This window comes from Pseudorca crassidens, chromosome 5 (genome assembly GCF_039906515.1).
Source record: "Pseudorca crassidens isolate mPseCra1 chromosome 5, mPseCra1.hap1, whole genome shotgun sequence".
NCBI lineage: Eukaryota > Metazoa > Chordata > Mammalia > Artiodactyla > Delphinidae > Pseudorca > Pseudorca crassidens.
Genome location: NC_090300.1, coordinates 63,594,715 through 63,622,006, shown reverse-complemented (window position 1 = coordinate 63,622,006; position 27,292 = coordinate 63,594,715). Strand labels below are relative to the sequence as shown.

The 27,292-nt window shown below is 35.3% G+C and overlaps 1 protein-coding gene across 6 annotated transcripts in view; it reads right to left on the bottom strand.

Annotated features, from left to right (window-relative positions):
• The window catches only part of FXR1 (FMR1 autosomal homolog 1), a 57,556-nt gene that overhangs the window by 11,060 nt on the left and 19,204 nt on the right, over window positions 1-27,292 (bottom strand). For 4 of the 6 annotated variants that reach the window (XM_067738145.1, XM_067738147.1, XM_067738150.1 and 1 more), the window contains 9 exons: window positions 17,643-17,714; window positions 17,077-17,225; window positions 16,754-16,847; window positions 16,191-16,307; window positions 14,707-14,877; window positions 13,042-13,120; window positions 9,299-9,408; window positions 4,393-4,479; window positions 3,005-3,212 (listed from right to left, as the gene is read on the bottom strand). In XM_067738145.1, the coding sequence (XP_067594246.1) occupies window positions 3,005-3,212; window positions 4,393-4,479; window positions 9,299-9,408; window positions 13,042-13,120; window positions 14,707-14,877; window positions 16,191-16,307; window positions 16,754-16,847; window positions 17,077-17,225; window positions 17,643-17,714 (1,087 nt within the window). The remainder of the gene's footprint in view (window positions 1-3,004; window positions 3,213-4,392; window positions 4,480-9,298; window positions 9,409-13,041; window positions 13,121-14,706; window positions 14,878-16,190; window positions 16,308-16,753; window positions 16,848-17,076; window positions 17,226-17,642; window positions 17,715-27,292) is intronic. The other 2 variants (XM_067738148.1, XM_067738149.1) reach the window with 1 other exon arrangement.

The window sequence follows — 27,292 nt, the reverse complement described above, 5'->3', positions numbered from 1 at the left end:
GATGGCATAAGGAACTCTGCAGATGTAATTAAGGTTAAGGATATTGAGGTGGGAGGATTATCCTAGATCATCCAGGTAAGGCCAAATTAATCACATGGATCTTTAAAAAGTAGAGAACCATTTTCAACTACAGAGAACCACAGATGGCAGCATAAGGACTCTCTGTAATTACTGGCTTTATCAGATGGAGGAAGCGGTCAATAAGCCAAGGAACAGAGATTGTCTCTATAAGCTGGAAGTGTCAAAGGAACAAATTTTTCCCTAGAGCCTCCAAAAGGAAATACAGACATGCCAACACTTAGATTTTAGCCCAATGACACTCATGTCAGATTTCTGACCTACAGAACTATGAGATAATAGTATTGTAAAAGCCTCTGAAATTATGATTTGTTGCATAATCAACAGAAAAATACTCTGTTAAAATCATTGCAATCATTCCAATCTCAATTCTGTAAAATATAATTTCATGAATCCAAAAAGTCAGGGTGGGGGGAGGCTTTATAAATGATCCATGAAACCAGTTCAATTTGTAATGGCTCCAACAAATAAAAAGACCTGTTTTTAACAGAATTTTAACTCATATTTTCCCCTAAAACTTCTAAAATCACCTTATGAAGATGGTTCACATCCTTTTAAACTATATTTTTTTTTTTGCGGTAAGCGGGCCTCTCACTGTTGTGGCCTCTCCCGTTGTGGAGCACAGGCTCCGGACGCACAGGCTCAGCGGTCATGGCTCATGGGCCTAGCCGCTCCGTGGCATGTGGGATCTTCCCGGACCGGAGCACGAACCCATGTCCCCTGCATCTGCAGGCGGACTCTTAACCACTGCGCCACCAGGGAAGCCCCTGTTCACATCCTTTTAAATGAACACATATGCTGAACTTAATATTAACAGCTAAAGCCCCACATTTTATCAAATCCAACATTAAGTCATATTTTGTGTGCCATTTAAAGAAAATGCTGCCAATTAAAGTTGTAAGACATCATCCATTGTAACATATATAATTTCAGAAATGTTAAATTCTTATACAGCTTATATATATATATATATTCACCACCTAAAAAACCTTCTGCTATTAACTGAACAAGAACATCTACAACCAAATTCAAATAATTTTTATTTCTCTGGAGCCTACTTTAAGTTCAACAGCTATTTCAAGAAATACAATGTTACTAGTTGGCAAAGATTCAGAGGTAAGAGTGCCATCTACTGAACAATCTGCATAGCTTTCTTCAATCCAAATGATATTCCTCCACCATTCTCATTTATTTCTGTCAACAAAAGCATTTTGTCAAAGAGTGACCTCTCATCAATAAGTGGACTTCCCAGAGGCTTATAAAATTGTTCAATGAATTCATCAACCAAAAAACCAAATCTGATTATTTGTACTAGTAATTTGTACCTCTAAAATCATTCAATATGTACTTAATTTCTATTTAACTACTGATTGTCTTTTGTATTAAATGTGCTTTCAGGATTTTAATAGTTCTCAATTCTCAGTCCTTCACATACTGAACACAGTAACTGGAATTCTTCTTTTCAGGCTTCAATACAGGGTTAACCTTAAAATAATGAAAAAAGGGGAAGGGAAACTTGACCATCCAACTCTACAACAAATGAAAAACAGTACAAATCTAATATAACTCTGGCATCATCAGATGATCCTTTGGTTAAACATGAAATGTGGAAGTGGAATCTGCACACTGTAAAGCTTTCATGTATTTGTTTTCCCTAAATGCCTTCTATTCTGGAAAAGGTTTATGAAACTTTTTCCCAAAGCAGTTAGGATGAGCATAGGGGAGTAGAGAAGAGAGAAGAGAAGAGAGAAGGAAAGAGAGAAGGGAAGAAAAAAATCAGGTCACTGCTAAGATCCAAGTCCAAATGCAGAAAAATGGAACAACTCCAAAGCTGAAGACAAACTGAGAAATTTAGGATTAGAGAATTGCTGACAATCACCATCCACTGGTTCCTTCCTATATAGGTTAAGCCCCATCCTCTCAGTGAAACACATTTTAAAAAATGTTCATTTATAAAATGTTAACTAGGTTCTAACTTTTAAAGCTCTCATATTATTGAAATGCTGTATTTCACAAAATAATTCCAGATGTGAGATATTAATATTCAAAACTGCCAAATGAACCAATATAGTATATTTTAAAAACCAGTACAGATTTGCTATATGTAATCATGGCACAGTGATTAGCATATTTTTTCATTTTTACTTTTCCTAGAGGGTAGGCAAAAGATAAATCCTAGTAATATCACCACCATCACTAGGTTTTTATTGGAAAATGTATATAATTGTACAGGGAAAATACCTGAGAAAACAAGTTGCATATATATTTATTCTAAATATTTAGAACAAACATGATCATGAGCTATAAACTTAACAAAAACATGTTTCATTTCATTACACACAAACCTTTTACTTGAACACTATAAACCTTTTACTGTCATTAATATAAAGCATGCTGTCACTATCAAAACATGTACCTCGGAACTATCTCCTGCCCTCAAAGCCAAGATAAAGTAATGAACTAAACAATAATAAGCAGGACTTCCCCGGTGGCACAGTGGTTAAGAATCCGCCTGTCAATGCAGGGACACGGGTACGAACCCTGGTCTGGGAAGACCCCACATGCCACGGAGCAACTAATCCCACGCACCAAAACTACTGAGCCTGCTGCGCTCTAGAGCCCACAAGCCACAAGTACTGAGCCCGTGCGCCACAACTACTGAAGCCCACACGCCTAGAGCCCATGCTCCGCAACAAGAGAAGCCACCACAATGAGAAGCCTGCGCACCACAATGAAAAGCAGCCCCCGCTCGCTGCAACTAGAAAAAAGCCCACGCACAGCAATGAAGACCCAACGCAGCCATATAAATAAATAAATAAATAAAATGAAATAAAAAATAAATCCTAAAAACAACCCAAAAACAATAATAAGCAAAATGTATTGGACCACCGAAACCACTACCAAAAAAAAAAAATTTTTTTTTTACCATAACCGGAGGTGTAATTAGGGCCCCGACGACCTCTGCCTCTTCCACTATAAGACCTAGAACCTTGTACAGAAGAGACGGTACTTTCATCAGTGGCATATCCTTTCTCTTTTTCAGGCCCTCTGGTGGAAGAAGGTCTGAAACCCATACCAATCTGTCGTAGCTGTTCATCAATCTGCAGGCGTTCCATTCTTAGCTGTTCTACTTCCTATAACCAAAACAAAAAAGGATAAATCTTACATGTGTTTTTTTGTCTTCTTAAAGCCCAGAGCTTGAGCTATATTCCAGTCCTACAAATGAAAGAAGGTTGTGATCTTGGGCAGTTATTCAGCAAAGTATAACTGTATTCCTAGTGAACACAATTTACAAGGTCATTTGCTAATTCAATTCACCAAGCATTTACAAATGCCTTAGCATCATGTGCCAACCATGCTAAGTGCTACAGGTATGCAAAATAAAAGACAATGACTCTTCTCCTTCAAGGGAATGTTTACACACAAGCATTAGAATAACCTAGGGGATGTTCAACAGACAAGTGCTGAAATAACCTAGTTAAACAGCTAATAATTACATAAAATTACCAGATCTAGCCTTCCAGGAGTAAAAACTCTGCTAAATGAGGTAAGGTACCATTTATGACAGGTACTATTAATAACCTACTTTCCTATCAAAATAATGACACTTGAGTTGTGACCTAGATGAACTGGCAGACTTGGTCATTCAGAGAATGAGGTCATTACAGGATGTGAACGTAAGGTGTCTAGAGAAAGCTCTTGGCTAAAAGGCAGAGTATTGGAAAGATGAGTTTTAAAAAAAGGAATGACATTATCAGGGGTGCTTTCAAAATATTAACACAGCAGCCAACGATATGAGTGACTAAAAGGAAAACATAACTAGAGACAGAGCAGTTGAGATACTATAAACAAGAAAAAAACAGCAGGAATAAGAAGAGTAGAAAATGACAATTCCAACTTATAGGGAATTTCTTTTCTAAAACCTTTTCTCTTTATTCATCAACCCAGACAGACTATATTAAAAACAATGGTTAAGGATTATCAACTGATATCTATGGGGGTAGTACACATGATTCAGAGAATATCAGTTACCAAGAAAGCCCACCTTCATTCCTGGTTCTGTGTCCTATCTGCATCAAACACAAGAGTGACCATGTCTTAAACAGTACGGAAAGAAATGTAAAAGTACAGAGGGAAAGAGAAAAAATGTACACGAGGCCAATCATTTTACTACAGCAAAGGACTTTTAATATTCTCACGCAGAAAGAAAGGGCAAATATGAAGCTGAATTAACAAAAATATTTAAAGACTTAAAATTTATTACAAATATAAAGTTAAACGTGTGGAGCAACATGATATGAACACTATACAAACCTTTAGATAAGCAATATGATACTCTAAAAGAACTTGCACATTTCCAATGCTTTCTTTAGTGCCAACAAATACAAATGGAACCATCCCCTGTAAGAAAACACAACATCCTCAGTATTTAATATTCATGTTTTCTAATTTCTAATTCAATCTAATCTTTTAAGTATATAAACCAACTTTTAAAGAAATTTACCATCAAACTGGCATGAATTTTCAGACTAGATATATCACTTTAGTAGTGCTTTCCTTAAAAACGTAATAAAACCCATTAGCCAGGTTATCCCTATATTATGTGCTCAGATAGCAAAACTTTCAACATGTGTGTAATGGAAGGAGTACTTCGTGATCATTAATAGAAGCATCATCTACAGACTCTCAATATTTACACAATGTAAAGAAATTACTGATATGGGCAAGTAGTCACCAGTTATTAAAACAAATGAAAGGATTAACCCAGACCTGGTTTACTTAGCTGAATTTCAAAAGAGGAAGGTTTAAAAAAGTGAGGAGGAGAGTAAGATAATTTTTTTTTCCTTTATAGAAGTAAACTTCCAGCTTCCTACTGGCTAAGGGCAATGAACAGATCCTAAGTAAACACCCAATCACAGTGTCTTTCCTCATTTTCTTAATTTTACAGAATAGTTCCTAACAGTTATCTGAACAAACTGGCTTAACTTTGGATTCTAAATATGGAATTAAGTGTGGCTTAACTTTTTATTCTATGTAAGAAACTACTATGTGACTTATTTTCAAAATAATTTTTTTTTTTTTTTTTTGGTGGTACGCGGGCCCCTCACTGTTGTGGCCTCTCCCGTTGCGGAGCACAGGCTCCGGACGCGCAGGCTCAGCTGCCATGGCTCACGGGGCCCAGCCGCTCCGCAGTGTGTGGGATCTTCCCGGACCGGGGCACGAACCCGTGTCCCCTGCATCGGCAGGCGGACTCCCAACCACTGCGCCACCAGGGAAGCCCCAAAATAATTTTTTAAAAATTTAATTGAATTTTAGTATGGGAGATCAAAAAGAAGAAATGGACCAGGGCAGGTGCTAAGGCTACAGTACAGAGCACAGCTATCATGGAGCTTAAAGCGAGTGACTATAAGGAAGTAATTACAACTAGGAAGGCATGAAACAAGGGACTCTAACTTAAGCTTATTAGGAAGTGAGAAAGTCTTGACAGTGTCCTCAAAAATTCACATGCAGAAAACAGAGGATATAAAGTGAATAAAAGACACAGGGGAGGGGAAAAAAAGAGATCTTAAAAGTTTTAATCACATACTGTATTTCTGGGACTATATTATTTACGTTCATTATTTAATGTTCGTTAAAAATTCACTTTAAGAAATATCCCAATTCTACAGCTGAGAAAACTATTTGCTCCCAGCCAATTTCATATCCAGTTACTTAATTCTAAACAACATCCACGTGTTAACTGCCAGTACCTATGCTAAGGAATAGGATAAATAAAGTCCCTGTTCTAAAGGTAATCACAATCTCAGAAAAGATAATAAACCTTCCTGTAATAATCTCATTGTACAGCATTAATGATATGAACTTTAAAAGCACAGGAATATTAGGTAGAATGTGAATTATGCCACCCCAGATGTGGAAATTTAGGGGAATTCATAAGAGTATTATTGTCATTTAAAGCCAATATTAAAAATAAATAGAATTTTACAAGTAGATAAAAACGGTAAAGTCTTTCCGAACAGCTGATCTGCAAGGATTAAGAGAAATAGAATGCCTTGACCCCCAACTGGAGATAGTAACCAATAGTTACCTCCAAAGAAAAGGAGCAGTAAAAAGGCATCCTTAACTGCACGTATTTTACCGACTATTTTAATAGGTATTATAACCCATTAAAACAAAAAAACTGGAGTAAAGAGTAAATGATTATTACTGAATATATGAGTTTACATCTAAGTTATTTCAGTGAAATTTCTAGATTTAAAAATAGTTTTTAAACTGATTATTTATAGTTAACAGGTGACACTGAGATAAACTAGCACTCAGAAAAAAATAACGCTGATCCTGCTCCTGATAACATTACACCAAAAAAAAAAAAAAAAAACTGGAGGGAAAAAACTAGAAATGCACTTCTGAACAATCTATGACCTGCCAAACATGACACAAAACTGCAGAAGTCAGAAGGCAAAAATATTTGCCACATACATAAAGAGACTAACTTACTCAAAATGCAAAAGCTTACACACTTCAGTAATAAAAAATGACAAAAAATATGCAAAGGACAATCTGTTTATAGAAAATGTCTTTCAAGCAAATGGAAAGATAATATGTACATCTTCTGGAATGGCACTAATTAAACTGTGATAAAACTCAGTATTGGCAAATATGTGGAATACAGACATTTTCTATACTGGTGGAGGAATGTGTGGGAAAACTAACAAGATCTAAAAATTTAAATGCCATATAGCCTTTGATCTAACAAATGCACTTCCAGGAATTTACTCTTCAGTCACAAGGGATCTTTGCTGCAACATTATTTTTAAGAGCAGAAGACACAAAAAGGCAACCTGACAAGTCTAAAATCTATTAGACATGATGGAAAGAGAAAGACATGGACAGGACATAAATATAATTTATTTTTTACACCATACCTTTCTGTGCTATTCTAACCTTTACATAAACCGTGTTTCTTTTACAATTAAAAACTCAAATCTAATCTTAAAAAACCTTAATTAACTGACTTTAAATATTTACCAGGTGCCTACTCTATACAGTTCATTATGCTAGGGAAGAAGGGAGAATATGAGAATTCAGATTTGATTTCTTGACTTCAAGGAGCTCCATAACCTGGCTTAGAGACATAAGATAAACCAGAAAACAAAATAAAAGACTTAAAGAAAATCATTAAATACACAATTATATAGACAATAAAAGCTATGGTATACAGGTGGAAAGGTCATATTGGGCTAGAGGTGAGTCACCGAAGACTTCAGAGTAAACAAGTTATAAACTGAGTCTCCAGGGGATTTAGACAGCTTTCTTTTCTTTCTTTCTTTTTGGCCACGACACACAGCTTGCGAGATCTTAGTTCCCCAATGAGGGATAGAACCCAGGCCCACAGCAGTGAAAGTGCAGAGTCCTAAACACTGGACCGCCAGGGAATGCCCCTAGACAGCTTAAATTGTGAAATGGTGGCCCCAAATAAGCCAATATCAACCTTCAGATTTGTTTTCACATGCAATGTTTGGAAAATTGAAAAATTTTGTGTACTGTTTAGGTTTCCAGCTTTTCTTTAAAATATTGGAAGAAACAGCAACACATAATACATGCATTCCTACACAGCAACCAGATTAAACGTGAGCAGCATGTTTCTTTTATAGAAAGGCACAGTGTGCCCTCCCTTTCCTATCTTGTACATCCCAACTTGCTTCATAATTTACATAATGTGCTTGGTATCTTTTAGCATTTAAATTTCTTAACTCTGGCACAGAAATGGAGGTAACAATGACCAAAACTACAAACAAAGGAAAGTACAATAACTTCTTAATTTATGAAGGAGGGCCTAGAAGAATTAGCTTGCAACAAGATAGTAAATACTAGAAAGCAACTGGGAATAAGTCAAGCTAAGGGAAGACTAGATATTAGTATCAAGCTAAGAAATTAATAATTGAGTCATTAATGACCCTGCCCAGTAAACACCTTGATCTTCAGATCAATTTTAGGCAGTGGTTGTATGCCAGATGGATCACCATTATTTTATATAGTAAGTATAAATGGGGACAGTGCCAATTATAACAGTATGACACCCTCAATTTTAATCCTCATCTTAAATTCAATAAAAAATGGGGTTTCCCCCCCATTTGGTGCATGGTGTTTGCTTAAGAATAAGTTAAAATTACTTGAGGTTCACAGCAGTTTTTGAAGCAGTGTAGGATGAAATCAATCCACAAGTACTCATTTGTATAATAGTAAGACATTTCTTTTCTCTCATTTGTTTTTAAGTGTGTATTTTACCTCCACATTCTAACTAATTAAAAGGAATAAAGAAAATGGTATCTTTCATAGGCATCTTTACAACATCAAATACCAGCTGTGAGGCTATTTATCTGAGCCAAAATCTACAACTTTCTGTGTGTGTGTGTGTGTGTGTGTGTGTGTGTGTGTGTCTATTTATTTATTTATTTAAAAAAAAACTTACTCTGCCCGATAGGCAAACAAACTCTCTAGTTATCGTGCAAAACTGAGGAAGGTGTGAATGTACTGCTTTCTGGGAGATAATATGGGGGAAAATCCTTGCCTTATGTTCAGACATGCAACTTATACAGAGTTGACCACTGGAGCCACAAAGGTGAGAGATGCTTACAGTGGTGGATGAGAAGGAAAAATACAGCACTGTGGACAAGACATCAACATGTAAGAAAAAGACTGAAAAAGAAATTTCAGAAAGTTGGTATCAGAATTACTAGCAACATAAAGCTTAAAGATTTCAATTAAAAAATGGTTAGGGCTTACAAATTCTAAAAAAAAAGTCAAGGAAGTGTTACATATCAAGAATTCCTTCACAGCCGACTGTTTTGTTTAGAATATCAAATTCTTTACACTCTAAGTACAAAAAAAAAGAACTGTTAGGATTATCAGTCTTTTTTATTTCTCCCCCCAAAACTGGCTTTTTTACTGACATACTGAGAAACCAACCAAGAGCCCAAGGCCAACAACTGAAAGATGACTTGTTTTCTAAGTGTGTTAAGCAACATTGTAAGGAACAGAACTTTTTAAAAAAGAAAAATCTGCTGCAGAGCATAAGCAGTTCACCGGATATAACTTTCCTAAAACAATTTTCAAAATATAAAAAATAGTACTGTAAGTCAACCAGAAAAAGAATGGGGGGCGGGGGGGGGGAGGAGGGAGACACACGACACAAGCAAATTATGTTTTAAATACTTACATCTTCTCTAGGTAGTTTATTTTCATTGTCTCCTTCAATTCTCACCCGAACCACACCAGATTTGTCTACTATTTCTTGAATAACTTTGCCATTCTTCCCAATTACTTTTCCTTTAATAAGAGAAAACATATATAATGGTAAGTTAAAAACCAACACTGCTTATCATTTCAACACCAGCCCAAATAATTTGACTTACTATCAAATTATAAAAACCAAGCAAAACTTCATCTTCTTACTCTCAATTAACTCACCCTAAAGACCACTGAGGAACTTTATCCTTGGTATGAAAACTTCACTTCAGTACTCCCAAGGCAACTACTGTTAACTGAGATTGACAGTGCCACTCACAATGTAAGCCATTTTCAATGTCTAAGTATTTTTTAATATGTTCTATATTATTTTTAAAATATCAAGTCATATCCATTTATTTCAAAAACTTGGATATATAAATGAAGGCAAAAAGAAAACTTTTATTTTGGCATTAATCACATCAATTTGTTTACATTTATGACATATTACATATATTATTATTCAAACAACTAACAAAGTCATCAATCTGGCTTTTAAGTTCCTACTTGTTCAAAAGACACCTGTGACTTCAAGATTCTTTTAAAATGAATATTCTCTTCACCAAAATAAAATGTTGACATTTAACAAGTATTACATTTTACACCTGTAAGTTTTTAAAGTACTGCAGAAGTGTACAACTACATACAACATGTATATGGTTTGCTGTCTTCCTAGATACGAAATCCTGTAAAATGACATAAATTCAAATTATTTACCTTCTCCACACTTAACTTGTAAGTCTGTCACATAGCAGTTATTGAGTATCCAATAATTAGAGGAGAAACTAAAAGGAGGACACGAAGATGCTCTTCCCCTTAGGAACTCACTTGTTATAAAGCTAACATACACCCATAAAGTAACAAAGCAATACTGGGTAGTGTTACCTGGTAACAGAAGTAAATGTTCAAGTAACTACCAGTGTATGGAATAGATGTATCCTAAGTTAACAGCAACATCTTATTTGTTAAGTCCAAATCCTCAATTAATTAAAATTTTATACTATATCAGCAATCTATTTCCACAATAAATTCATTTTGGTTGAAAGAGGATAAAATGTAAGTTTCTCCTATTGCATGCTTGAGAGAACAGTTCTCAATAAAGAATAAATAAGGGGGGAAGGAGATAAATAAGGAAACAATGGCAACAATAAGCCGGTCAATACAGCAGACACTATTATAGGATTTTCAAACCTCCTTGCCCAATAACCCTAAATTTAAAAGCACCAGCAATTAACAGGTAAAAAGAAAAAACAAAGGAGTAGGACAGGGAAGTCACATGATGTATGTCTTCTCTGAGCAGCCCTAGCAGCAGCATATAAAAGCAACCTTCATGTTAACACAGTGAAGCTCAAGCAGCAACTCCATCCTTGACCCTGCTAAAAATAAGCAAATATCTTTTCGAAAAAACAAAAATCAGATTGATATATCATACCCCCTCCCCCAAATCTTTACCCCTTCCTTCTTGTGAACTATACCAGTGGTGAGTGAATATCCATCACCCTTCTGGGGTCTGTGGCAAGGACCTACCTGCAAGTTTTATTTAGTCCCACCAGAGACCTTCAGTATTTTAACTGATCATTTCCACAGTTTAAATTCCAAAGCATATTGACAAACTGAAGCAGACCTGTAGTATAATTTGAGCACTGAGCATAAATGCTGAAGGGACAGAGTAGAGAAGTGATTAAGGAAGGCTTCCAGGAGGTGAAAAGTTTCAATTAATTTTCAAATCAATGTTCATGTAATACTTTCGATTTGGGAAGGGTGGGAATGGTCAACAAGTCTAGAACCCTTGGAATCTGAATATGTGCAGAAATCCTCTCTGAAACTTACCTACCAAGTAGTCCTCATTCCCATTTATGTCTCAGTCCTCTTTTTTTTCTCTTTCACTTGGACTAAGAAGGTACTATTTTTCGAAACACTGCTTCAACCAGAAAACATTTTGGAGGAAGATGTAGTACTACTATTATACACACCAACCAACTGAAGTCCTTACTTCTGAGTATTTCACCAACGCATAATAGTTGCTAATATTTATTTTCTAAACAGTTAACAAACAACCCAAATCACCAAAGCCAACCAAGCCAGGGTGGAGGAAAAAAAGAGACATGACAGGTACTCACATCACTGCACAGATAAATGCATAAAGAGAAAAATCTGAGAGCTACAAATACACCCAATTTCCTTATTTCTGAAGTATCAGGAATTTTTACTTAAAATTAACACTACCACAAATTCTACAAGACCAAGGCTATCTTCTATAGAATTGTTGGGCTGGAAAGAACCCTGACTCCCTTGGACACACTCACCTCCAAATCATTTTTACAAGTGAAGAAATCTTAAGTTAAATTATGTTCTGTAAAAGCAGCAACCAAAATGTTAGTACTGATAGCTGTCAATAATAGAGTATTATATAAACAACAAAGGGGATCATTTTCAAAAGCAGCTTTCTTGTCAAAGGCAATTTCATTAGGCAACAATAAACATTTGGTAACTTTTTGTTATCTTAACATTTATTAAAATTATGTACAATTCCTGAGACTTACATTTAATTGTAACCTCTCAACTCATAATCTCCAGCAATTCAGTGTACAGTGAACAGTGGTTTCTAAGAACAGATTAAGTGGAGCTTTCTTAACTGGTAGTATATATCATACCCATCCAAACGTTTGGGCAGAAGTGAAAAGATTTTTATATAGTTGAACACCATGAAACTGTCCAAATTCTTGTGTTGTACACTATTATCCCAAGTGCACTACTTTTTACTGGCCAAAACAAACATCTTTTTTAATAGTGGAAGTATTTTTTTTTTTAATTTTCACCTACTAATGTTTTACGGAATTTGACAAGTAAAACATGTATAGAATCTTCCTATAGGCGTAACTATATATAAATGGAGCCCAAGGGGCTCTAACTATTTAAGGTCAAAAAACTAGTGAGATTCAATAGATGACCAAAAAAATAAAAAACCATTCCCCTAGTAAATTTTGCTACATCATGTTGATGCTTTATGTATGTCAAACTTTTAGGATAATCACTAAGTATTTAACATGTGACCAAAGCTTCTCCCATATGTCTCAAACAGCATTTTAAAAGACAGCACAGATGTAGAGGATAATAACAAAGCTGTTAAACAACTAATCCCAAGCTATAATTCTCATTTAACTGCACCTTCAAATTCAAAAATCGCCACTTAACTTAATAACCCATGGGCGCAGCAGTTTTCACTAAGTGTCAAAAACTTAATAGTGAAACCTCCCCTCATATCATCATCACCATCCTTCTCTCCTGCCTATGACTTCTTAAACTTTATTCTATGCCTTTGCAACAACTATTACTTACTCGAGGCCTACTGTGTAGAAGTTTATTACCCTATTGTTAGTCCATTCTTACTTTTTCTTCTACATTAAACAGAAGAAAAAAATTACCACAAATACCTTCTCAAAAAGTACTATGACAATTTTGATGGATATATGAATGATAAAGACATCAAGCAAATGAAAATATTAAGAAAGAGGCCAAAGGATGAAAAGGCTTAAGAAAAACTATAATGACAAACTGTTACAAAAATAATACTCTACATAACTTTAAGATATCAGAAAACTCTAATTTTCAATTAAGTCACTGTACGTAATTAAGTAACATTTAACTTATTTAACGTTTAGTAGAAGTACTTACCAACAAGATTCCTAGGAACCTGAATAAAATCCTCCACAAATTCCAAAAAACCTCTAGCCTTTTTTACAGCATCAGCACTCTGGTGGGGAGAGAGGGGAAACAAACATGAAATTCAACCTTGAAGAAACCCACAATCCACAACAAAAATAAAATAAGAAAAACTGAATTATTACGCTCTAGTACAAGATTCTGCTCAGACCACCAGAGTGACATTTCAAGTCAAATAATTCATGAAGTATTTTTCCAAAAAAAGTCACAGTAATCACTGAACAGCTAGGAAAGAGTCTTTTACAACCAAAATATGTTAGACATCTCTAAGGTCCCTTTTAAGCTCCTGAGAAAATTAAGAGAGTTTAACTTACTTACAGTAGCCAAATTTAACCCAATCCTAAATACATCTGGCCCACACTCCTATGCTGAATTCTCCAGGTGAATGTTAAAAAAAAAATTGTTCAGGGCTTCCCTGGTGGCGCAGTGGTTGAGAGTCCGCCTGCTGATGTAGGGGGCGCGGGTTCGTGCCCCAGTCCGGGAGGATCCCACATGCCGCGGAGCAGCTGGACCTGTGAGCCATGGCCACTGGGCCTGTGCGTCCGGAGCCTGTGCTCCGCAACGGGAGAGGCCACAACAGTGAGAGGCCCACACACCGCAAAAAAAAAAAAAAAAAAAAATTGTTCATGTTGTCTGTACTATCTGCATTGTTTTTTCATTCTCAACATAAGAAATGATTTAAAAGGTTGTTTCTGCAGATGCATTTAAAAAAAAATTACCTATTGATGACATCATTAAAATTCCTAATCGCTAATGGTTATGATTTTAAAAGACCAGAAGATGGGGGCGGGGGTGTCTTCACCAAAAGGAATTTATAGTCTAGTAACAGTTAACTTCCACTTCTAATGTCTGTCCTTTAATAACCACAGGTCAAGTATGTTGTGTGCTCCCTGTATTATACACAGCAAAAAATTTTAAACCATATTTAATCCTCATAAACTGTAAGGTAAGCACTATTAATATTCTCATTTTACAATTCAGAAAATTACGCAGGGAAGCTGAGTAACTTTCTCCAAGCCCCCTCAAAGTGGTAGAGACAAAATTCCAATTCAGGCAGTATGGCTCCAAAGCCTTTCATCTCAATTACTTTGTTATACTGCCCACTTCTAACAGTTTCGGAAGTAAAAATCAGGCCTCTAGTAAGATTTACTATATGACTCAAATGAAAAGTCAAGACTTGAAATTATCACCCCCAAAAAACTCATTTTCTCTAATGTGAAGGATGGTCTCAATGAAGAAAAGTCTGATTTATTTTTCCAATTATTTTCCTGTCCACACAGATGTCACAATTAACCAGTGACAAAATATTCAAATTCAAGTTCTACAAAAGCTATTCTATTATATGCTATTTATAACTGCCAGTGCCCGACAGTAAGCACTCAAAAAATATTTGAATAAATTATCTGTAATGCACATAAAACAGTAAAATTCAGAAGCAGTTGATTAAGTAACTTTTGAGAAGAGTACACATTAAACACAACCTTTAATCCACCTACATACATGCAACGATTGCCAGGCTGATTAATTTAAAGCGTTTCACCCTTCGGAAACTGAAATTCCAGACAATAGGTAATATGTTATAGGAAAGTTACCCAAGGTGGGGGGCAAACAGCTTACCTCGCCGTAGATTCTAAATGTTCCAGTATCTTCATCTAGCTCAATAGCTGTAACTCCAGGAACCTTTCTAGCTTGTTGTATGTTACTACCATGTGTTCCTATTGCCAGGCCCATCAAATCTTCTCTCACAACAAATTCCTCATGAAAAGCTGCTGCAAGTTGCTTTGTGCACTAGTAAAAGAGGCAAATTATACTTTATTATAAAAGATCAAAAAAAATTTTTGTACACCCATGTTCATAGTATTATTCACAACAGTCAAGAGGAAAAAGCAACCCACCTGTCCACTGAATGATGAATGATAAACAAAATGTGATTATGTGAGTAAAACCAGAATTATTCAGCCTTAAAAAGGAAATTCTGATACATGCTATGACATGGACAAACATTGAGGACATTATGCTTAGTGAAATAAGCCAGTCACAAAAAGACAAATACTACATGATTCCACTTACGAAAGGTATTTAGAGTACTCAAATTTATAGAAACAAAGTAGAACGGTGGTGAGCTGGGGCTGGGAGGAAGGGGAAATGGGAAGTTGTTTAATGGACACAGAGTTTCACTTTTGCAAGATGAAAAGGTTCTGAAGATCGGTTGATCAACAATGTGAATACACTTCTCAACACTATCAACTGCACACTTAAAAATGGTTAGGATGGTAAATCTTATGTTTATTGCACTATAATTTTTTTTAAAAAAGAAAAAGAACTAAGAAAAAAAGGAATAAAGGAAATTCATTTGGGGTCATATAATGGAAGGGGAAAAAAGGTCGACCCATCTATTTAATCATGGTCACAGAAAACAGTAATTCTAAAACAATTTTCCAGAATTACTGATACAGGAAGCTCTCCAATTCAGATGATTTATGTTTCAAAACTCATTCACATATCCCTTGTTTGGAACTTTTAAAGTAATAAGGGCATTCGTGTACTTATCCTAAAGATAAACGTACCCCAATTTCTCTAAGACAGCGTGTGTGCACAAGTGCGTGTGGGAGGGGGTGGGGGGAACACATCTCCTAATAGTATGGCAGCGAAGAAGAGGAGAAAACAGGAATACCTTAGGATGGAGAGAAGCAATGACAGGCTCTTTTTTAAAACTATAAGCCACGTATCCTCCTCTCTTCTTACCCAGTTGTTGTTATAGTGAACCAGTTACTAAGGAAATGCATTGTGACTGATACAGGACAGTAAAAACCAGCAATAAAGTTCTACTGGAAATCCCTAGTGAGTTTTTAAGCTCTTTGGCACCTGTCATCCAAGTTCTAACAAATAACAGGAATTTAGCAGACAAAAGGCTATGTTTGACAAAAGTAATAGAAAAAAGTAATTCTTCTAAGGACACAATGACTCCAGTTATTAGCCATAAAACAGGTCCCAAGTTGCCTTACCTAACAGTCAAGTAGTTTCAGCCATGGAACTTGAATAATATACTCATGAAACTAAATGGGACACGCAAAAAACCTTTTACAAGTAAACCCACTTACTTCTAAATGCTTAGTGGCCTCTTCATTTCTGGACATAAGCATCAACTTCGTACGAATACTTCGCAAATGCATGTCACTCAAAATATTTACTCTCTTAACAGTTGCTTCACTGGCAGACTATAAACACACAAGTTAATCACTCAAAAACTTAAATCCTTTTTCAAGGTAATACAAACACAACCTTCCACATAAGGCCTTTCTTGATTTTCGTCTACTATACTTCTCTCCTCACCTAACATGCACCGCCCCTCGCCACAAGTTAATCTTACTTTGCTTTCTTAATTTCCAAATTACTTAGATCTGCTCTTCAAATTATGATTGGGGGGCGCAGGTAGAATCCAGGATCCCATATATTAAGGATTTTATGATGTAAAGAATATTATATTGATTTTTCCTCCTTACTCCAGGAGAAATTTACAAATTAACTTTATAACTGCAAAAAAATTTCTCCCACACTGTATTTTAATAAGGTCACTATAAAACAAGTTAGCTTTTATCTTTTGAAATATTTATAAAATCTGTACAATATTCATTATCTACCTTAAAATATGGAGTTACCTTACCAGTATCATCAGCTGTGTGGTTTCTGGATGGTAAAAAATTCTGCATGCTCCTACTGCTTTCTTAAAATCTTTATGTGCATTTTCATTAGCACACCTAGGGAGAAAGTAATTCATGGGTAAGACCTAAATAATAGGTTAAATTTAGAAGGCAATTATAATGAAAACTCAGTACTTCATTTTAACACCACCCATTAAAACTTTTGTTTGTTAAAAAGATTTTCTATCACAGTTTTTGACTGGGCGTCTGGGGAAAAAAGTTCTTTGTAGCACTGAAAAATCCTCTTGATTCACAAATCAATTCAACAGTAAACAAAATTACTCACGCCTCTCTCAAATCCTCAGGAACATCCACTGTGCATTTAAAGAAGGTATTTTTTTTGACAGTTTTATTTTGATTGACAGGCCGAAGTCGTTCAAATGTGACTATTTCATTGTAAGTGGCATCACAAGCAGCATATTCAATGACATAAAACTAAAAGACATCAAAATATTTTAAAAATCCCATCTGAACAAAAATAATGAGCTTTAAATGAAGTTCTAATTACCTTGCTCAGCTTAACCAGTAGACCCTCCCCCTTGTGGCACAAATACTAAAGCACAGCTTAGTTACATCAATCTGATTTGCCTAAACTAGATTATACATTCTTACAAGCATGAACTATGGTGGTCCTCACACACCTGCGTTATTTATACCTCTGGAGAGCAGCTTTGGTGTTTGCAAATCCAGAACACAAATATAAATTACTGGTCTCATGACTTTTTGAAAGGCATGATTAACTATTTCTGAAGTAGGCTTTTAACAACTAAGAGTTACAGTAACATTTACAGAACCAAGAGTGGAGGTATTTCCTTGAAAATCAGTCACAAAGCAAGTTTCAACATCACTTACTTCTCCTTTCATCATTCGAACTTTAGCCAACCACCATCCACATGGTTCTTGATCATTTGCTCTTGAATACACCTGACAAGAAAAAAAATGCCCTTATTCCTTCATCCAAAAAGATTTCAACACTATAGACAATGAAGTGCAAACTTCCATTAAAATCAAGAATCAAAAATTTTATTGTGAAGAATAATACAAAGAATAGCCCCTGCTCACCACAACTAGAGAAAGCCCGCGCACAGCAACAAAGACCCAACACAGCCCAAAATAAATTAATCAAAAAAAAATATTGTGAACAAAATGAAACTGATGTACTAAACATGATTTAATAAAAGTTATATACGCTTAAATTTTACTACTGAAAAATAAAACTGAACCCTCTTTGGGCAATTTGGCTCCTTGGAAATCGAATTCCAAATTCAAGAGGGTTTACTAAACATAAATATTATTATTTTTTAAAGAGATTTATTTGTTTATTTATTTATTTATTTTGGCTGCATTGGGTCTTCGTTGCTGCACAGGCTTTCTGTAGTTGTGGCAAGCAGGAGCTACTCTTCATTGCGGTACGCAGGCTTCTCATTGCAATGGCTTCTCTTGCTGCGGAGCACGGGCTCTAGGCGCGGAGGCTTGGTAGCTGTGGAGGCTTGGTAGCTGTGGCTCGTGGGCTCTAGAGCGCAGGCTCAGTAGTTGTGGCGCACGGGCTTAGTTGCTCCGTAGCATGTGGGATCTTCCTGGACCAGGGATGGAACCCATGTCCCCTGCATTGGCAGGCGGATTCTTAACCACTGTGCCACCAGGGAAGTCCCAATAAGTATTATTTTAAAGAAATGCTTCTTACAAGACAGTTTTATATAGTGTAAAACATAGGTCTTTCAGTTTCTGTCAGCACTGTTCATCTTCGAGCATGGCACTCTGATGATTCAAGTATCAGAAGTAAGGATAAGCTAGAACCTTAATAAGATGTATTTTAAATCTGTTATCAGTATTTATAAAATGCTGAAATTAAGAACTGTTTTTAGAAAGTTTTTAAGATTTCTTCCTATTTTAAAATTCCTTCAAGGTATGACATTTAAATCCCTTGCTGAGGAACTTAAATGTACTAAAAGTCTAACAAAAAAATTATACACACATTTAGTCCATCTAGCAGAGTACATACCTTACAAAACCTCCTATGCAAAACAAACCCTGTATCTTACGTATTCTATAATTATCAAGTATTTTGAAATATAATACATTAGAAAAGTTTCCGTTGAGAATTAGAGTTATTTCTTACGACACAGCAGTTTGTTTGATATATTTTCAATACATGAGAAAGTGGGGGGTGGGCGGCTGGGAAGAGATGACTAAGAAACACTCACAAAAATCTTGATTAAACTAAGGTTGCCCCTACACAGGTGGACAGAGAAATCTACCAATCAATACATGTTAACAGCCATTTGTGAAATAATGTAAACAACTACTGATAGGCAAACAGTTTTGGAAAGCCTGAAGTTTCTATCAAGATGATAATGAGTAATCTTCGAAGTGGTGGAATACTGGAACTAAAAATAAATAAGCCAAAACTTCATGATCAACTTTACTGCATACCATGATTAGAGAAAAGCTGAGGGGAAAAAAGCGCCTATATACCAATGAAGCTCCAGTGAACTCAATTTTAGCTTCTGCATTTCTTATATGAGTAAATCTAACTATTTCTTGACTCTATCCTTTCTTCAACTCTTCCAAAATAAAAGAAATTTTTACCTTTTTTTTTTAGAATAGAATAAAACTCATTCTGTCTTGCAATTGTTATTAAGCATCCAATGAACCCTTACATAAATCTAAGACAGAATCCAGGAACCTTATTTTTCCTACATCCTAAAATACTCTGCCATCTTCTGTGACTAGAAAGAAACAGATGACGAAGAAATGCACATTAGTCAATCCAACTGGTTAAATATGAGAGTGGTGTAATTATAGGGCAAAGATGCTAACATTCTATTCGATAAAATTAGAAGCCATCAGAAGTTCCAAAATACAATCGACCCTTGAACAACAAAGGGGTTAAGGGTATCAACCCTCCATGCAGTTGAAAGCTGAGTGTAACACAGACGGCCTTCTGTATATGCAGTTCCACATCTGCAAACTCAACCAACCACTGATCATGCAGTACTGTAGCACTTTCCATTGAAAATAATCTGAGTGCGAATTCCCTGGTGGCCCAGTGGTCAAGACTCTACACTTTCACTGCTGAGGGCCCAGGTTCAATCTCTGGTCAGGGAACTAAGACTTCCACAAGCCGCACGGGGGGGATCCGAGTATACATGGACCCATGCAGTTCAAACCCATGTTGTTCAAGTCAACTGTATTCTTAAACCACTGCATTCTGATAATTCAAGTGTGTAAGATGAAACAGAAGAAATGATAAACTAGAACATACCAGAGATGGACTTTAAATCTGATATCAGCATTTACAAGACGGGTATGTTCTGGGTTTATGCATGATAGCTGATGAGCAATAAGTTAATATTCAGAAAACTTTGCTCATTTTAGGTACATGTATCGTCAAAAACCAGGAAAACATGAAATAAAAACTTGGATTTCTTTGTTTAAATGCTTATTAAAATATCTAATAATGTTTATCTTCACCATCCTTTTATTCTTACTTCTGTAAACTTATATGTAAAATGACTTAAAAATATAAAAAAACAATAAAAATGGCCCATTAGACTCAAATGGTAAGTGCTATTTTCCCTAGTATACTGAGAATTAAAAAAACAAAAAGAAAACCCTGAGAACAAGAAGGAAAGTGCCCTTTCCAAGCACTATCTTAGAAAGGCAGTTCAGCTAAACAGACTGGTATATCTCTTGTTGATCTACAGTGGATGGGTGCCTCAAGCTTGAATGCTGAAAAATGCGTCTTAAAATAAACTACCTGTTCTGTTTCACCAAAGAATACCCGTCTAGGAATCTGGCTTTCTATGTAAGTTTACCTACAAAAAAGAATAAAACATTGTGGACTGTCTTGCAGCTTTAGTTCTCACTGAACATTAAAATGCTGGATTCCATTTTATACTTACATCCATCTCTGTAAACTTCATTAATAACTGATCCCTGAAAGACAAAGCCTCTCTCATAAAGCCAAATTAATCTAAGCTCCTGGCTCTAATCAAAATGCTATGAATTTGCCTCCACTTTTGTGTTGTGGGTCAAATAACATCCTTTACAAAGTGAACAGTGTACTCAACACAATAAAAAGTCGTTTTAATAACCAAGTGTTAAAACCGCGCCCTAGCATACTACGTCCAAGATGTAGATTACTGAATTTATTTATGACTACATCATTGGAGTAAAAGCACCTCACAGAAATTCCTTTACTTCAGATTTCAACTCACTTAAATCCCCAAACTATTCCAAGAAAGCAATTCACACTCTAAGGCAATGGCCCTCATTTCTCTAACATTCTAAGTTTCTTCAAATCCAAGAAAGAGCTTTAAAAAAAGACTAAGGAGTGCCCATGAGAGACCTAAAAACACAACAGTACCCAGATTGAAGAAGGCTACAGTTTCATGGAAGAATTAAATTCCAAAAGCCTATTTCAGTATTCTTTCTACCAAATGAATCCAAGTCAAACCTTACTGGCCTCCAAATTCCAGCACACAACCAAATTATGACTTAAATGGAATTCCAGTCTGGATCCTAATGTTATCAGCTTTTCATTCAAGTTAATAATGTTCAACGATGCCTTTCAAAGTTATAACCAAATAGAAATAATGTGAACACCACCAGTAGACAATTTCTACCAGTTTTTACCTAATTCTAAATAATGTTAAGCATTAAACTGAATGCTTAATCATAATGACCTGTTTTACAACTACATGAAAGACATTTATTGAGTACTATTCATATCTATTTTATCTCATTACAATCTATGAAGAAATAGAAAATGTACATTAGGAAAGCAAGCTTAACATCTAGAAAACACTAATGTGATTTATCTACTTACACAACAGTTATTATCTCATTAGTATTTGTGGCTGATACTTTAACAAATGGGTTTCATAAGTCTTGGAAACTGCCCATTCCCCAAAAGAAAAAGATACAAGTAATAAAGAATATGTTCACCTATTCTTTAACGTATGAGCATTCCCAAGCACTAAGACTAACAATGCTGACTTCGTATTATGAGAAAGACTAACTACAGACAGCTAAAATTTTCAGACTGGTTGCAAGAATCAAACTGATACATTTTTAAAGGTAAGATGTAAATTATACATGCATATTGTATTTGTCTTATAAGTAAAATACTAAATTAAAAAACTGTACGGTAAGGGGGCTTCCCTGGCAGTCCAGTGGTTTAAGACCCTGTGCTTCCACTGCAGGGGGACTCGGGTTTGATCCCTGGTCAGGGAACTAAGATCCTGCATGCCATGCGGCATGGCCAAATTAAAAAAAGAAATTGTCAGGTAAGGGAGTGTTCTACAACAAATTATTCTTAATCCCTTTATTAAATTTCTCTCAAGGGACCTATCCCAAGATTATAACTAAATTATAAAGATGTAGAACCATAATGTCTATCTGCCATAAAAGATGGAAGAAAAGGCGTATGTCACAAGAACAAAAACTTGCCTATCCGTATTTCAACCAGAAGACTTCACGATTCAAAAAAAGTTTTTATATATCAAATATGTTAAGCCCAAGAGGAAAAACGTAAAAAGTCTTATAAAATTATCTATTAGCTTGAGATATCAGGCTTCCTATGTAACACGTTTGTGTGTGTTACTAACTTGCTGAATAAGGTAGGCATCTTATACTAAAAAATATGGCACCTCACATGTGAAATCACTGGGTAAAAACTCTTTCTACTGCCCTTCCAATATCCCAGAACATTATACTATATATCCAGCTTAAGAGAATCTAAAGAACTCTTCATTTTCCCATCATCTCCAACTTTACAAACTGAGAATTATTTTCTTAGCAATCTTTCTTTTTTGGTCATGCCACGCAGCTAGCCTGTGGGATCTTATTTCCCTGACCAGAGATCGAACCCAGGCCCTCAGCAGTGAAAGCACAGAGTCTTAACCACTGGACCACCAGGGAATTACCAATTTTCTTAGCAATCTTTAGTTAACAAAATCAACTATTAAGCAGACACTTATCAAAAAAAATTAATTATATTAAATACTTTAAAGATTTGAAAATACATGCCAGTTTTTATCAACACAAAGCCACCAATTAGGTTTAAAAATAAACCTTTGAGTCTTAGACTTTTCAAAACCAACTTTCTATTATAAGCCATATAACGTCTTCTTGAGGTCACTACCAGACACTAATTTATGTTTTATAATTTCATCTAAGTCTCATAAATTGGCTGGAAAGGGCAAGCCTGAAGTAGCCAAACATGTTTGTAAAGTAATAAAATTTTAGAGTAAGCCATGTGAAATCGCCAATATTTAACCATACCTGACCTACAAGAATGGGAAGTTCATATGGCTGAATTTTTTAGTTATTATTTTTTAATAGAAGCATAGCTGACTTACAATATTGTGTTAGTTTCAGGTATACAGCAAAGTGATTCAGTTTTGTATATATATATGTGTATATCTCTGTGTGTGTATATATACATATATATATGTGTATATGTTCTTTTTCAGATTCTTTTCCATTATAGGCTATTACAAAATATTGAATATAGTTCTGTGCTATACAGTAAGTCCTTGTTGTTTATTTTATATATAGTAGTGTGTATCTGTTAATCCCAAATTCCTAATTTATCCCCCACCCCTTCCCCTTTGGTAACCCAACTTTGTTTTGTATGTCTATGAGTCTGTTTAGTAAATAAGTTCACTTATGTCATATTTTAGATTCCACATATAAGTGAGATCATATGGACTTCCTGGCGGTCCAGTGGTTAAGACTCCACATTTCCAATTCAGAGGGCATGGGTTCAATCCCTGGTCGGGGAACTAAGATCCCACATGCCGCCTGGCACAGCCGAAATATTAAAAAAGTCAGTCATATCATAAAACATTTGTCTTTGGCTTACTTCACTCAGTATGATTATCTCTAGCTCCATCCATGTTGCTGCAAATAGCATTCTTTCATTCTTTTTTATGGCTTAGTAATATCCCATTGTGTGTGTGTGTGTGTGTGTGTGTGTGTGTGTGTGTGTGTGTGTGTGTGTGTGTGTGTGTGTGTGTGTACACACCATATCTTCTTTATCTACTCATCTGCCAATGGACATTTAGGTTGCTTCCACGTCTTGGCTATTGTAAATAGTGCTGCTGTGAACACTGGGGTGCCTATATCTTTTCAAATCAGTTTTCTCCAGATATATGCCCAGGAATGGGATTGTTGGATCATATGGTAATTCTATTTTTAGTTTTTAAAGGAGCCTCTATACTGTTTTCCATAGTGGCTGCACCAATTTACATTCCCACCAACAGTGTAGGAGGGTTCCTTTTCTCCACACCCTCTCTAGCATTTATTATTTGTAGACTTTTTGATAATGGCCATTCTGACTGGTGTGAGGTGGTATCTCATTGTAGTTTTGATTTGCATTTCTCTAATAATTAGACATGTTGAACATCTGTACGTTGGCCATCTGTATGTCTTCTGGAAAAATGTCTATTTAGGTCTTCTGTTGTATGGCTGAGCTTTAGATAAATGCCTGGACAGCTTAATGAAAAGCTCCCTTCTGGATCATTTCTGTTCTAAATCAATTACTAATGGCCAAATCATAGTCACCTTTCCATCCTTCAAAGAGGAAGGGTTCCTAGAAGCTGCAAAAGAACAAGAGTTGGGAATGTGGCACAAAATTGACAACACCCTGTAATACAGCATGACATATTAGAAAGAATAACATTCAGGACAAAAACTTACACTGGTTATTCAACTTCCTAACCTTCAGGCTACATGAACCTTGGAAAGGTTAATTAAAGTAGTCATAGAGTTTAGAAGAGGCCCTCAAGAGACTATTATGTCAAACTGATAGAATGTGTTTAAAAAGCCAGTTAGTTATATATATATTATATGGGTTAGTGTCAGCTGTTATCACTGCTATTATAGTATTTACGACTAGCACAAAAACAACAGTAGCCAATGACTTAATTAAAAAAAAATCAATATACTATGCAATAAATTACCCTAAAAAGAATCAAGTTATATTAAAAACCTAAATACTCTTTAAAAAAGGGGGGGGGGGGGCATCTCTGTAGAAGTACTAAAATGGGTTATCTTGGAGGCCACACTGGGAAAACTGGCAGATCTGAATCTGGGAAAATTGGCAGATCTGAATAAGTAAAAATATAAATTCTTAATGGCAAAAGCCACTAAAGCACAGCTTTTTAAAGAATGCCTGGGAGAAAACACAATATATAACAGGAACTTACCCATAAAATGTACACATTTCCAACATCGAAAACTACATGGGCAAAAAATAAAATAGATAATAAACAGAACAAGGGGCTAACAGCCAATAAACTAATTTAAAAGACACTCCATATCACTAGTAATCAAGGTTCAGAAAACAGAGAAGGCAACAGCTTCCTTCTATCATGTTTATGAAAACTTACAGATGAGATTAATAATAATCCAGCCAGTCAATCTATGAGGAAACAAACACCTTAATGTATTAGCAAAACTATGAAGTGGTCATTCAAAAAGCATTTTTGGAGGACAAAATGGTATATTTTGCTATTATCAAAATTTTCAATATACATGCCTTTGATTCAGCAATTGAACCACCAAGATTTATACTAACAGAAAATGATTTACATAAGGACATTAACTCTTGCTTTTTTTGGGGGGGGGGGTGGTAAAAGCAAAAAACAACTTTCAATAATTTCAACAACTTCTAATTATGATACACCTATACGGAGAGGTATCATGGGGTGGTGAGAAAAAATGAGGTTAAATCTGTATGTGCAGACTTGAAAATGTCTATGGTATCTTAATTAACTGACTACAAAAATCACAAATAAAATGTATTCCCAATTTTTGTAACTTAAAAAAGCACACATATTCTTTATAAGTTCAAAGGAAAAAAATCTAAAGAGACATCTCTTAAATGAGACTTAAGCTGGGGTGGGCAGATAAGCACACCTAGATACCTACACTAAGAGGAAAGGTTCACTTTTTACTTTATGTAACTCTGTATCATTTCACTTTTTATATTAAGCTTTGTTACTTTGAATTTGGGGGGTGGGGAGCTTACATAAAGTTATTTGGCTCAAAATATAAAGCACTAACAACCATAATTCCTAAGCATTCATTCCATGGCATAAGAATAAATTCCTAACGCTGGCAAAAAAGCAAAACAAAAAAAGAAATCCACAGGTGGCAAGATTAATTTTAAACTTCTTCCCTATATAAATTTTCAAAAATTTCAAAAGCACAAAAAAATTACAAAGTAACAGTAATATCTTAATTCCAGACCATGATTCTCATTAATTTTAAGGAACAAATTTCACCAAGACTGAACCATAAAGCAGAAAGTGAAATAAAACACTCTGTAATCATCAATTTCCAAATCATTCAATGAAGTTTTGTATACAACTGGGGAGGCGAGCCATAAAGATGGTCCAGGAACTGGACAGGATCTTCCCAGATTGAGACTGAGGAAAAGCACACTGTAACAACACCCTCAGCGCTCCAAGTTTTTCCTTTAAACTGAGCCTTTACATTAACAATAACTGTCTGAACAACAATTTTTAAAATATGAAAAGCACTACTCACAGAAATGACCGCCACACATGTGGCACCCTGACACAATTAAGTTTATAACATGCTTTGATTTAGCAAAAGCAGAAGGATGCTTGCTCTAATTACCTAGAGCAAGAATTAAAATCTAGGCAAAATTTTAGAAAGTGAGTTCAAGTTGTTAGGAGTTAAAGTCCTACAATTTGACTTTCTAGCCTAACATCTACAATTAACTCAAAAGAAAATTTACCATTAAAAAAATTATGAAGAATAAAAATGGCAAGTAACTAAATGAGTTCATGTGCAAAGCACTCAGAACAGTGTATGGCACAAAGTACATACTGTTAAGTGTTTTTAGATAGCTGTTTCATCATTAAAGATTGACCCATGTTCCCAGTTCTCCTACCCCAGCCTACATAAATTAGGTACAAATGAGATTTGAAAATCTCTTTCAACACTATCAAGACAACTCCTTGTGAGAAATACATTTTAGCATATTTGAGCTCCTTGGAGGTATCAGCTTCTTAAAAATCGAAAATCAAATTTTCTATCTCCAACAAACTCATTATGCTTCTATTTGACAATTATTTCCAAGTTTCTTTTTACATAACAGCAGGCATGTTAATCAAAAACAAATATAAAAGACAGACATTCAAGACCTACTAAGTGTGAAAAAAGCAAGATACAAAGAAGCAGTGAAATTTTTATTTTTTTAAAAGAGAAAAAAGGAAGAGCCTGAGAATATGTAAACCATGAAATGTGGTTTTTATCTCTGGACAGTGATTTTGGTTTTTTCCTTTTAAATTTTTCTGAATATTTCTAGAATATTCAAAAAGGCAGTATGCTAATATTTCATATTGTTACACAGGAACTATATTAATGATCACTACAATAAAGGATAGCTACTAATACTGTACAAAGATACTGAGGAAAAAGCACAAGGCAAAACAGCAAAAAAGGAAAATAATGACCAACGT